Source organism: Lepus europaeus, chromosome 20 (assembly GCF_033115175.1).
Source record: "Lepus europaeus isolate LE1 chromosome 20, mLepTim1.pri, whole genome shotgun sequence".
NCBI classification, from domain to species: Eukaryota; Metazoa; Chordata; class Mammalia; order Lagomorpha; family Leporidae; genus Lepus; species Lepus europaeus.
Window position 1 is genome coordinate 45,395,453 of NC_084846.1, and position 14,455 is coordinate 45,409,907.

At 40.1% G+C, this 14,455-nt stretch overlaps 1 protein-coding gene across 1 annotated transcript; it reads right to left on the reverse strand.

The window, feature by feature from the left end:
* Positions 1-315: 315 nt before the first annotated feature.
* On the reverse strand, positions 316-8,014 carry LOC133749399 (uncharacterized). Its single transcript, XM_062178550.1, is given in 5 exon segments — positions 316-399; positions 3,371-3,510; positions 5,011-5,095; positions 7,590-7,925; positions 7,928-8,014. Coding segments are annotated over 5 exon segments (732 nt in total).
* Positions 8,015-14,455: the final 6,441 nt, after the last annotated feature.

Sequence of the window (14,455 nt, forward strand, 5' to 3'; positions counted from 1 at the left end):
AGCTAAGCAGAAACAAGAAAGGCTATGGAGCCATGGAGCAATGAAGAATGAGAGGACATGGGCGGCACCTGCAGGGCCTGGGACACCCAGAAACTTGACGGCTTTTCTGGTAGTTTCTCAGATTCTCATTCTAACCTAGGAAAAATAAGAATTACTTGATTGAAAGACTGGATTCTTCCAGGCCTCACTTCATGTGATCTGAGTACCATGCAGATTATTTTTAGTTCCTGTGATAGAAATTTTATAGGACAAAGCAAACAAGGTGATTCTAGAGAGTTAATACAAGTATTCGAGAACAAATCCTCAACTTTTGGCCTACCTGCTTTTGCATGTCTTTGCCAACTTTTCCTCCACACGCTCTATAAATGCACTGTATGCATCACGCCACCTCCTGTGTCGCTAAAGGAAGATTGTATGAAGTTGGTGGAAGCAAAAGTGTGTTAACATTAGTTATTGTTTTGTTCTTTAAATTTTTAAAATTTATCAAGGAGAAACAGGAATTTCATCTAATAGTTCACTCCTCAAATGGCCACAGCAATGCAGGCTGGAGCTGGGAGCTGGGAACTCAGTTCTGGTCTCCCACAAAGGTGGCAGGAACCCTGCTTCTTGAACCATCACTTGTACCTCCCAGGGTCTACACCAGTAAGAAGATTGAGTCAGGAGTTGGCATGGGAATCAAACGCAGAAACTCTGATGGGTAATACAGGTGTGTTAGACCCAACACCTGCTCCTGTTTTGGTTCTTTTTAAAATGATTTATTTATTTGAAATGCAGAGTTACAGAGAGAGAAGGAGAGACACAGAGAGACATAGAGAGAATGTCTTCTATCTGCTGGTTCATTCCCCAAATGGCTGTAACAGCTGGAACTGGGCAAACCAAAGTCAAGAATTTCATCTGGGTCTCCCACATGGGTGCAGGGACACAACACTTAGGCCATCTTCCACTACTTTTTCAGGCATATTAGCATGGAGCAGGATTGGAAGTGGAGCAGCTGGGACTCCAACCAGCACCCATATGGGATGCTGGCATCAAAGGCAACAGCTTAACCTGCTATACTACAACTCTGGCCCCCTATTTCAAGTTCTTACATTGCTTTTTAAAAATAATTGCTTTAAAAGTTTATCTTACCACAGAATATGCCTGTGACTATAGACTTGAAGTTCAGGCCACCAAAGATTAGAGATGGGACTTGGGCACTCCCTTGACTTGCATCCTCTGGTCTGTTTTAACACAAACCAGGAGAAAAAGAAAGCTAGGCATCAGAAGCAATGGGTGGCAGGCTTATTAATGGCTGATCTGTACAGTGATCTGCCATCAAGGAGACCCAACAGGCCAGTCCACTGCAGTGGCTTTCAATGTGGTAAGCCTGGGCTTCAGCAGAAGTCAACTTGTGAAGAGCCCTGGCAGCTCTGCCAAGAGTTGGATCACTGGAAATGGACCTGCCCTGGAGTCGAAGGATGTCCAGGTCAGAGCCACAGATCTTATTGGCTCTAAGCTGAAAAGCCCTTCACTCAGCCCAACTTCCAAAGTGACCACTGCAGCTGAGGGTATGGTCAAGTAGGGTCAGCAACATTGCAGGCAGAACTGTCAATTTCTTGTTAGAGATGCCCCCTGCCTTGACCTGGCCAGCTCTCCTCCCAGGCCAGCTAAGTAATGAAAGTCAACAGGGTGCCTTCCCCTAGGAGGTTCACACCTCCCTTAGGATATACCCCATGTGAAGAGATAGATAGGTCTGGGCCTCTTAACTTACAAGGCCTAAAGCCCAACAGATTATTATCAAGCCCTTTCTATCAGGTTCTATTTGCCTCTCAATCAGAAAACTTAATTGTAGCTTAGACAGCACCTTTCTTAGCTCCTCTAATAATGACTTTGTTCTTTGTTCTAGACCCTGTCTAGCGTACTTGGGCCTCATTCCTTTGTAATCATAACCTCTACTCTACCACCAATGGCTCTACTCCCAACCTGTGTGTACTGATGGTCCTCTTCCCCACTTAATGCTGTATAATTGTTCAGACCTGGTTAATGCCACTCTTAGGATCATTGGTTACTATCCTTACCCTGTCTTTTATGACCTTGTCTAAATATGATCAGAGTTGGCGAACTCGGAAGGCTTCCATAGCCTTGGCAACTCATGACGAGAGCCTAGGGTAGTTACTGGCACCATAAACTAGAGTGTCAATTTGTTGGGTCAACAACAGGAGTCACTGTGCACTTGCTCCTTATGTGGGATCTCTGTCCTTAATGTGCTGTACATTTTGATTTAATGCTATAACTAGTACTCAAATAGTATGTTTCACTTTGTATTTCTATGTGGGTGCAAACTGTTGAAATCTTTACTTAATATATACTAAATTGATCTTCTGTATATAAAGAGAATTGAAAATGAATCTTGATGTGAATGGAAGGAGAGAGTGAGCGGGAGAGGGGAGGGTTGCAGGTGGGAGGGAGGTTATGGGAGGGGGAAGCCATTGTAATTCATAAGCTATACATTGGAAATTTATATTCATTAAATAGAAGTTTAAAAAAAAGTACATCTTAATGCCAAATTCACAGCTTGTTCTGTTCAGGCATACATGGCTTACAAAGCAGTCTTGTTCGTCTAGGGTAGAATTTGAGCCATGGTATAAAAGAAGTATTCTGTGTGTGTGTGTGTGTGTGTGTCAGAGTCTTCTTGCTAGATCTTTGTGAATTAAACTGTTTGTGGGTTCCCAATGAGAATAGAAGAAAATTTGGGGAAAATTCCTCACAATATTCAGCCCTCTACCTGCCATGCCAACTATCATTTTTTGAAAAAAGATTTTATTTATTTAAAAGAGTTAAAGGGAGAGGTAGAGATAGATAGAGAGAGAGAGAGAGAGAGAGAGAGAGAGAGAGAGAGAGAGAGGGAGGACTTCCATCTGCTGGTTCACTCCCCAGATGACTGCAACAGCCGGAGCTGTGCCAATCTGAAGCCAGGAGCCAGGAGCTTCTTCTGGATCTCCCATGTGGGTGCAGGGGCCCAAGGACTTGGGCCATTTTCTACTGCTTTCCCAGGCCATAGCAGAGAGCTGGATCGGAAGAGGAGCAGCCAGGACTAGAACCGGTACCCATATGGGATGCCGGCACTTCAGGCCAGGGCTTTAACCCATTGCACCGCAGCCCTGGCCCCCATGCCAACTATCTTTGTAATATGAAAAGAAAATCTAAAAATCCAGATAACCCACTGTTTGCATTTCAAGAAAAAGTGGGGGATCTACATGTTTGACTTTTAAAGACAGAGTATCTTTCACTGCATCCACTACAACCACCTGCAGACTCCTGCAACAGAGCAGGCATTGGCAGCAGTGCCAGGGACATTGTCCAACAACCACAGAGGAAGTATCAAACCTACTGTGTATGAAGCAGGTTTAACGGGCCACAGGGATTTTGATAAAATTAGTTTTGTATCCCAGGTGCACTCAGGAGACTTGTGGGTGATAAATCTTTCTCTTCTATTCTTCTGTTTATCATCTTTCAGTCGCTGGCTTGTTACTTGTGCTAGACAAATGAAGACAAATGAGAAGTTTAGTGATGAAGTGTCTTTTTTCATGATCTCTGAGATATGATGTTATCCAGGGAGATCAGTAGCCAAGGGTGGTGAATCACTAGAAAATTTATAGATGCAAATCTAAAAATTAAGACTTTGTTTTATCCCTTTGTCAGTTCTGCTGGATTTAATTTTGCCCTTCCGATTCCTGTCCTAACTTTTATTTCAATGGAAGCTTTGCTCTAAAGTGTCTCCTTAGCAGCAGTGTTTTTTAACTTTGATGACTTTTTTTTTACATTCTACCTTATGTTTTACTTAGAAGATTCTTGAGGTCAGGAACTGAGACTTATAAATCTTCTGTAATAAGTTACACAGAGCATATAAAAGGAAAGTTGATTGTTCCACTTTAATTAATTATACCTAGACAAGAGTTATATTATATAATCCATGCCAAAATGTGTGTGCAATCTGTAAATAAGAGATCTTAAATTTATAATTATAAAATTATTTGATTCTCATTTGAAAACAAAACTCAGTCCCACTATACAGTTAACCATTGCTATGTTATTGTTTAATTGACATGTAATATGTAAAATATAGCATGCACGTATTATGCAGCTTATCCAAATAAGGAATGCTGGAGAGTACAAACCTATTCTGGAAAAACACTATACAAATGGCACCTTAAATATAATAATGATGATGTGTATTTGTCATGTGCTTATAATGCATTTTTTTTTTGACAGGGAGAGTTAGTGAAAGAGAGAGAGAGACAGAGACAGAGAAAAAGGTCTTCCTTCCATTGGTTCACCCTCCAAATGGCTGCTACGGTCAGCGCACTGCGTCGATCTGAAGCCTGGAGCCAGGTGCTTCCTCCTGGTCTCCCATGCGGGTGCAGGGCCCAAACACTTGGGCCATCCTCCACTGCCTTCCCGGGCCACAGCAGATAGCTGGACTGGAAGAAGAGCAAACGGGACAGAATCCGGCACCCCAATGGGGACTAGAACCTGGGGTGCCGGCGCCGCAGGCAGAGGATTAGCCTAGTGAGCTGTGGCGCCGGCCCATAATGCATTATTAACTAAGTGTTTTACCGATGGTTTTAGCAGACTTAATGCTTGCAGTCATTCTGTAATGTAGAGTGAGCTATTAATATTTTGTTTACAGATGAGAAACCCAAGAGGTAGGCAGTTTAGGCAATTTGGGTCAGTAAAACCAAGAATTCAAGGTTGTACCACTTGGTTCCAGAGTCTATTCCTTTAAGCTTACCTTCTAGTTTTTCTTTTCACATAACAGTTACAAACTCAATGTTCAGTGATCTATTAAAAGTTGTGGGTAGCAAATTAAATAGGTTTTTGCAATTAATAAAAAGCATTAAAATTTTATCATATTAGAGATAATAAGTAAAAACCTCACATTTTTAATTATGTCTTTAAAGTGCTATTATTAATGTATAATGCAGAAAGCTTATTTTTTGCACTATTCATTACTTTACGATAACAACTTACCCGTACTTAAGAGCTGTGACTTTAATTTTAATCCAAAAGGGTCCCGTTCATAAGTTGTCTCAAAGTTTGGCAATTCGGGTTGGTGCTAGATAGGTAAAGAGCAGATTGCACTATTGATAATAAATAGTCTTATTGTAGTTAGAATTTGATCTTTTCCAATTTTAATATTTCATTGGAATAAATGCAATTTGGAGGATTTTGTTGTAGTACTTGAAAATTGTAAATAAAAATTTGGAAGAATAATATAGAACTTGGAACTATATGAATAATTCATTATTTGGCTCCAGGAGTACCCCCCCCCCTTTTTTTTTTTTTGACAGGCAGAGTGGACAGTGAGAGAGAAAGACAGAGAGAAAGGTCTTCCTTTTGCCGTTGGTTCACCCTCCAATGGCTGCCACGGCCGGCGCACCGAGCTGATCTGAAGGCAGGAGCCAGGTGCTTCTCCTTGTCTCCCATGGGGTGCAGGGCCCAAGCACTTGGGCCATCCTCCACTGCACTCCCTGGCCACAGCAGAGAGCTGGCCTGGAAGAGGGGCAACCGAGACAGAATCTGGCGCCCCGACCAGGACTAGAACCCAGTGTGCCTGCGCTGCAGGCAGAGGATTAGCCTATTGAGCTGCGTCGCTGGCCCAGGAGTACCTCAATTGTCTTTGTACGAGCTGATCAGAAGTAGTTCATTTAGTAGTATATAATTAATTAAATAGATTCAAAGTTTATCAGCTTAAATTTAAGTGTACATAGCATTACTTATTATTTTTCTGGAGCTGAACATATTTCAAGGATAAAATTATAGCAAAAATATTCAATAAAAAATAATTTGCCATGCCTAGGAAAGAGAACTAGTGGTTATTCTTAGTAAGCTGTAAAACAGAATAGATTTTCTTTAGAGTTTATTTTTTGTTTTATACCTTAAAAATTTACTTGCGAGGTACAGAGAGAGAGAGAGAGAGAGAGAGAGGCTGAGAGACAAAGAGAGTTTTAATCCATTGGTTCACGCCTTAAATGCCAGCAACAGCTGGGGTAGGGGTTGGGCAAGGCTGAAGGCAGTAGCTGGAAACTCAATCCAAGTGTCCCCCCTGTGGGTTGCAGGGATCCAATTCCTTGTGCCATCACTAAGACATCCCAGGTTCTGCATTAGCGGGCAGCTGGGATCCGGAGCCCAAGCCAGGGATCAAGCTGATGGGGACACGGCTGTCTGAACATCTGGACTAAACCTTCACCCATAGCTGGTTGAATGGAACCGATCTGAAGGGAAACAATGCGTGTGCTGCAGAAACTGATCAAATAAACATCACAAAGGTCTCTACTCCAAAGCTGAATCAGTGTGACACAAAACGGTGAACTTGAGTCTATCAAGCCTGATAAAATCACCTCCCTAATGGGAAACTCTGGGTCACAGGAAAACAATAAAAATATAAAAATAATGACAGGTCTAAAGAAGAGACTTCCTAATACAAGATCATTCAGTCTTTAATTAAGCACATTATGAGGCCAAATTAATATCAAAACCCTTCAGTTGAAGCTCAGTTTGTAACAATGCTGACATCTGGTGGCTGCACAAGTTATAACATTGCTTCCCATTCACTCATTTATAGAACAAATTAGTTTAGCTAACATAAAAATGTCCTTCCTTCCCCACATTTTGCTTATCCAAGTCTTCTAATTCTAACTGTAACTAGCAAAATACTTCAATAAACCAGTAACATTTAATACTTAATTGACTTTTTTCATCTCCAAAAGGTAATATTTTATTTGCTACAAGTGGTAGATGCCCTGAAAGTAACAGAAGGTACTGACTATGGCTTTCTGAACTTCTCAGCTGTTATCCTAATAGATACTAAGAGTTCACATTCATTGAATACTTCAGTGGCCCAGACTATGTTAAAGTCTGGACTATTGAGTATATTGGACTTTGAATATATTGTCTGCATTATTTAAAATAACAAGATTACATATACTGCATTTTTTATGCTATCGATAAGGGAGGAGGTTTTGGAAATTGTCCAGCATTATTGGAAAGTAAGAGGACAGGAATAGTATGACCACAGAAGTCATACTCTCAACTGGCATCCTGTATTTTTCCAGTTCAATATGGTATTCCTTTTGTCTCATTATTTTTTGTGGTGCCAGTCCTATTGCTTCTCTCTTTGTCTTGCAAGAGTAGTACTTATATACTAAATTATAGAACCTAGTGTAGAAATTACTGGAATTCTATTTTGGTCTCGAATGCATCATCATAGTTCCTGCCACTTTTTCAAAATCCTTACCAAGTTTGTTCTGCAATTGCACCTCTATCCAAACTGTTCTTCTCAGACCTAAGCCCACCCAGAGTTGGCCACTCTCCCTGGCAGATAAAATCCCATCAGAAACAGTAACCAAGGCCTTACTTTTCTCTTCTGTCAATCATCACTGCATCTGAATTGTGACACTCCACGAGAAACAAGGAAACAGAATTTTGCAGCTTATAAACACATACCTTTTTTGCTTATGAAATAGTTGTCCCAATTAAGAAATAAATAAAGAATAGTGCATTGACCCTTTTCTGTTTTATGTTGTTTAGAATCAAAAGCTCTTTTATACCTGTCGAAATTCCTGTGGTTTGGGATTGATGTGTACACCTGGGGGATATTTTCCATTCTTCACACACAGTAACTTTGTTTTCTGTAGATCTTGACGTGGAGATGTAGTCACAAACTTGGGCGACGTGGCCTTCTTGGGACAAGTCTTTATGCTGGGCAACTGAAGCCTGCTTTCTGGAAATGTGCTTTGATTTCTCCTTTGCTCTTCCTTAATGGTCCTTGACGGTATTTCTGGAAATGTCGAGGATGTGTACAGTTTGTAGCTGAAATCAGGAGGCTTTATTTCCCATATGTCAACTTTCTTTGCAGACTGTGGAGGTATGGGGACATTTTTTTTCCCCATTTGGAGTTGTGGTCTTGTAGGGGACACTGTAGCCTCCTTGCACTGTTCCTGTCTCTCTCCCCTCCTGGGGACTCAGCATTCATTATGTGGAGGCTTTGTTAATCTGCAACAGACAAGGTGCAGGCTGTTGCTATGGCAATGGCATAGTCAACATTTTCTCTCCAGGTGAGAGTGGTCTTTAAAAGATTCATGAAGCAGAAGAAAGCTCAGAAATGACAGGGAGTGTGCACAGAGGGGAAGAAGAGTATTTATATAGCACCTTTGTCACAGCTGTCACTGTGCTAAGTGACTGACTTGGGGCAGCCGTTGTGGTGCACCAGGGTTAAGTCACCACTTGGGACACCTGCATCCCATATTAGACATCTGGGATTGAGTCCTACTTCCACTTTTGATCCAGCTTCTTGCTATTGTGCACCCTGGAAGGCAGCAGATGATGGCTCAAGTATTACAATCTCTGCCACCTGCAACGGGAAACCTGCCTGGAGTTCTGCATCTGGCTTCAGCCCTGGCCAGCCCTAGCTGTTCTATTTGCCTAGTGAACCAGTGATAGAATCAATCTCCCCCTCCCCTCTCCTCCCCTCTCCTCCCCTCTCCTCCTCCCTCCCTCTCTGACTTTCAAATAAACAAATAAATCTTCATTTAAAAGAGAAAAAGTCATCATTTGGATTGATGTTAAAGGGTGAGTAGAAACACGCCAGGTGAAGGAAAGAACATTTCACTGAGACGCAGAAAGGGTGTGCAACGTGCCTTCATTCATTCCTCGGGCACGCAGGGCTGTGTGAGCCATCCCAGGTTCAACAGTGACTGCCATGACAACCTGTGCATGAGAATTTCCAATCTGCTTTTACTGACAGGTATTCAACAGCAAAGGGATTGTAGACAGAATTCTGGGGTTTTTGTCAATATGCTTCTCAAGTTCATCGAGCATTAGCTTAGGGACAGGCATTGTGGCACAGCAGACTAAGCTGCTGTGGGGACACCTGCAGCCCACACTGAAGTTCCACTGAAGTCCTGCCTGCTTTCCTCCTAGTGCATTCTGGGATCAGCAGGTGGTAGCTCAAGAGCTGGGGCCCCTGCCACCATGTAGGAGAGCCAGAATGAGTCCCTGGCTCTTGACTTCAGCCTGAGTCGGCATTTGAGGGAGTGAACCAGCAGATGGAAAATCAATCTTTCTCTCTCTCCCCCCAACCCCGTCCATCATCTCTTCCATCTGCCTTCAAGCAGGTGAAAGTAAGTAAGTTTCATCTGTCTCTCTCCCATTCACCTTCCTTTCCAGTAAATGAAAAATAAATATTTTTAAAAGATCAATTTACTTTGGTGCAAGAAAATTTAGAAATTTGTGCACCTTTTTTGGTAATTATTTTTTGTAAACTTTTTGAAGACCCCTTGTATGTGTATGTGACTGTGTGTGTGTGACTATTTGCTGAAAAATACTCCAATCTGCCATCCTGGAATGAAATAACAATTCTGGATTCGGGTTACATGGTTGAAAGTCATTCAGACGTCAGTTAAAGTAATGAGCTTGAGTGAAATTCTTCAGTTTAGACACACAAACGAATGTGTGGAATTTTTAAAAACAATAGGCTTTAGCGAATTGATGGAGAAAGAAATGTGAGTGAAATTATTAATGGATAGCGATTAAAGGAGCACCTGAATAAACAAGGAAGTATCTTTCCAGAAGGAGTTATGGATCAGCACTAGCGATACCAGGGCCACAGGGCAAGCACAGTGTGCACTGATGACCTTGTCACACATATCACAATGGCAGTGAGGTTTTTATGCAATAATGCAGGTGAGTTGAAGGAAAATTAAAACTCACCATTAAAGAAGAGAGGAGATGTCACCACAAAAGTCTACTCCATATAAAGTGATTAAAATAGTTGCCAAAAACTGTCCAAATCAACTGTCTTAGAACTTTAAACATGAGCCAAAAGTTTGTAGCAATTGGGGAAAGCTTATTCAAGAAAAATGGTTATTATTGTTAGGAATAATGTGTGTTGTGGTGCTTTAACTTACCCAAGGCCTACATACTCTACCTAGTCACCCAGTAGTGTTGAAATTAAAAGATAAACTTATTTTGGTGCCAAAATTTTTAAATTTTTTTTGTTTTTATTTTATTTATTTATTGACAGGCAGAATTAGACAGTGAGAGAGAGAGACAGAGAGAAAGGTCTTCTTTTTCCATTGGTTCACCCCCCAAAGTGGCTGCTATGGCCAGTGTGTTGCTGGTGCGCTGCGCCAATCCGAAGCCAGGAGCCAGGTGCTTCTCCTGGTCTCCCACGTGGTGCAGGGCCCAAGCACTTGGGCCATCCTCCACTGCACTCCCGGGCCACAGTAGAGAGCTGGACTGGAAGAGGAGCAACCGGGACAGAATCCGGCGCCCCAACTGGGACTAGAACCTGTGGTGCCAGCACCGTAGGCAGAGGATTAGCCTAGTGAGCTGCGGCGCCGGCCCCAAAATTTTGAAGTCCAGGCATATTCTCATTTTCATTAACTTGTTGAAGACCCCAGATGTTTATAAAATTCAGTTTATGTACTATACGAATCATAGGTTAGCATGTGTCTTTGTAGTCTCTACAAGTAAGTAAACCACCAGGAGGTCCAGTTGAATGATTGAGACCTGTGATGGAGACAGCACATCATACTCTCTACTTTGTATGGAAAACATGAAAGCATAAAGAAATACAAGATCATATGGTTGATAGATCAAAGAAAAAATAGTGATATTGTCATTAGTCAAAGGTTTAATGATATATACTGATTGTATAGAAGCTCTATTTTGTCCAAGATGTTTCATTGGAAATAATGGAATGGTTGAATCTGTTCAGTAAGCACAGTTATTCTCTATGAAGTTATACTTATACTTGAAGGACATGTTTAAATACAGCATCCTGTCAAGGCCTTTTCAGATACTCCTATCAGGATTCATCTTTTTCAAACACAAGAATGGAACTTGAATCTGCATGTTGCCTTATACCTTGCTAATGATTTATAAGTTTGCTCCAAATTAGATTATAAAATCACTGAGACAAGAATCCCTGTATATGCATAGTTCTGCTTGTCTTAGGTTGAACTATGTGAAACTGCTGTCATTCAGCCATTTTCCAACCTCACAAAATCCAAATTTTATATGGTTCAACTATAATAGGAATAATACGTTTGCTAAATTCTGAGAATCAGATATTTCCTTTTTATAAAACTAAAAAACCCAAACATCTAATCATATTTTTCTGAATAATGACAAACCGCTGTAAAAATTTTTCATTTGAATTTCTTCCTCAAGTATTTGCTACTGTAAAATCACAAAATATTCTTGGTATCTGTTTTTAAAATCTGCTGACTGGGGAGTGGGTGTTTATTCCAGTGTTCAGATGCTTGTGTCCCATGATGGAGCACCTCGCTTTGACACCAGGCTGTCTCCTGACGGAGCTTCCAGCTAACGCAGGTCCTGCAAGGCAGCAATGGCGCAGGTGACTGGGTCTGGCCACCATGTGAGAGACCAGGGTTGAATCCCCAGCTCCTGGCTTCAGACCAGCCCCATTATGAGCATTCTAACCAGTGGATGGGAGCTCTCCCCACCTCCCCTTCTCTTAGTCTGTCTCTCAAATATAGGGAAAAAATCTGCTTCATATAGTCATAAAAACTCTGCAGACTAAAAAGAAGTGCATGCTTTCTTTGTATATCTGAGGTTCATTTTGTGACAAATATTTTGGAGTTAACTGAATAGATATAGAAGTCCTCAATATGTAAATATCGCCAATACAAGAAAAGCTTATTGTGAAATAGTTTGCTCTTGACAGTGAACTCTTAGATCACAAGTTCATACACATCTGTAAACCTGAATAAAGGGAAATTCAGTTCTTTCTTCCAGTTGGACTTAGTCCTTAATAGGTTTTCATGATTTCTAATTGACTACATTATACAAAATAATTTGCTTTTCTCATGAGTGAACTCATATATCTTTTTATTTATTTGAGAGTCAAAGAGAGAGAGAAAGAGAGAGAGAGACTACTCTTATCTGCTAGTTCACTCACCAACTGGGCCTAACGGATCCGGGCTGGCACTGAGCTGGGAGATGGGCATTCAATCCAGGTCTCTCACGTGGGCAATTGCTGAAGCCATCACCCACTACCTACCAGAGTGTTTATTAGCAAGAAGCTGGAATTAAGAGCTGTAGCTGGACATGGAATCCAGGAACTCTGATACGGGATAACCATCAGGCTATTCGTTCTATCTCATGTATCTTAACAGATAGAATACACAGATTCCAAATTAAATTGGCAAAGTAGAAGAATTCATAATGAAAGCATTTGGGAGCACTCATTAGAAAAGCAGCAAGTTCACTTACCATTTGGTATTCAGAGCTGCTCGTAGACGTTTCCAGGGCAGTATATCTCAACGAATCTTTTCTGCAAAACCCAGGGAAACATTTGTTCTTTGCATCACTAGAGAACTCAAAATATACTGGTGTTTAACTAATTTGGGTTGCTAAGAAATGGCATTAATTTTCTAAGGGACTCAAGTCAGAGTAGGAAAAAAGATGTGAAACTTGGCTTTCTAATTGTTGCCTAAAACCTAGCAACAAGGCAATAAGTCCCACGCTCATTTTGTCAAAGCCTGGAAAATCAACATAATGAATAGCTCATTACTCCATGAAGAGAGAGACAGGGAAATACTTGTGTTTCAGTTCAGTTGTGCTAAGTACTGAGTCCCGGCAAGCCACCTTCTCTGTGTAGTAATCTCCTTCCTTTGTGAGGTGATGTGGGTTTGATATCTGATATACACATGTTTCTTCAAGCTGTTTCAACTTTTACTTACTTGGGCTTAGGAACGTTAACTTCTCCAAGGTTTATTTTATGAAACAAATGAAGATTTCAAATTCTATGGCTCAACCTATTGATTTCTGAGATACAATTCGTGTAGACATCTTTTTAGAATCAACCCCACATTCACAAGGCACGTATTTCTTGCTGATGTTCAAACACTTAAAAGCAGACAGAAGTACATAATGAATCCTTTGTAACTATCAGCAGGAGTTCATTCATGTCCAATCTTACTTCAAATTCGACATGGATCCCTAACTATCTCTCCCTGTTCCTCATGTTATCAGCAATTTTCTCATAATGTTCCTTCCAAAAAGATAACAATGCTTTTATTTTTAAAAATAAGCACAGCATCATAGTGACATTTAAAAAAATGAATGTAAATTCACTGATATCATTCTCAAAATTTTGTCAAAAATAATTTTGTGAGGTTTTGCCACTAGATGGCAGTGTATCACCTGTAATTTTCTCCTAGTTTATAACCTGAGAAGCAAAACTAATTTTCCTCAATGTTCAGTTTTATGCTTTCTTTTCCTTGTAGAAATGACAATAAGGTTGAATTGACTAAATTTCTTACAGTTTTTGGCAATTAGATCAACCTGTCATTATTTTATGCCTCCTTGGTTTTGACATAGAGGTACATATGGTTCTTTATGTTTAGTCCACACATATTAGTTTGGGATAAAAATTACATTATAACATGGCCTCATATTTCATTATTATAAATAATTAACTAATAAGATACAATCCAATGATACATTGCAAAAAAGGCACTAGAGGACAAATAATTAAAAAGGAGGTGAAGGGAGTTTGGATGGAGGAACAGCACAAGAAACCTTCTGGAATTTTCTTCCACGCTCTCATGAGGGCATTCTCAGAATTTTCCAGTGTGGAAACACAATTTGTTTACTAAGTGACTCAAATTAAATGTAGAATAATCTAGAACTCTCTTCTTAGGTCGATAATTCGGAATGCATATTTTACTGCACAAGAAGTACAAGGACATGTTTTTCAGTATTGAAAAGTTTGGAAAGGTAGAAAGTCATGGCAAATGAAAACTTACACTCTGATTTTTATATTTCTAGGCTTAAGGACCGTGTACACTTTTGAATGTCAACATATTTATACAAATAAATCGACTTAAATCATTGTAGTAATCATTTTGTCATGTAGCAGGCAACTGTAGTTTGAAATACTCTATAAGTTAAAAGGAAGTAAAATGTGCTTTAAATTATGCTCAGGAAAAGGAAGTAAGAATAAGGAATAATATTAACTGATGCTTTTATGTAGCTGAACAATCTAACAATTCAATACATTGAATTATCTTCTCTATCTAAGGAAATTATTTCTAAACTGGAAATAGCAAACACAATTAAGAATGAATTGATGCTGAATATAGGTAAGGAGATAATAAAATAACACAGCAACTTACATAATAAAGCCCTTTCAGAACAAACAGGAATTGAAAGAATTTGTCATCACTTATCCAGCCTTGCATATGATACTTAAGGATGTGCTACGTACAGAAACAGAGAAAGATACTCATTATTATGAACAAATGTGAAAGCAGGAAGTCTCCTAGTGAAAGTACAAAGGAAATCCAAAGCAAACAATAGGAATATTTATGGAAAAAGGGCAGGACCAAATCACTACTAATAACCTTGAATATAAATGGCCTAAATTCTTGACTTAAAATATATG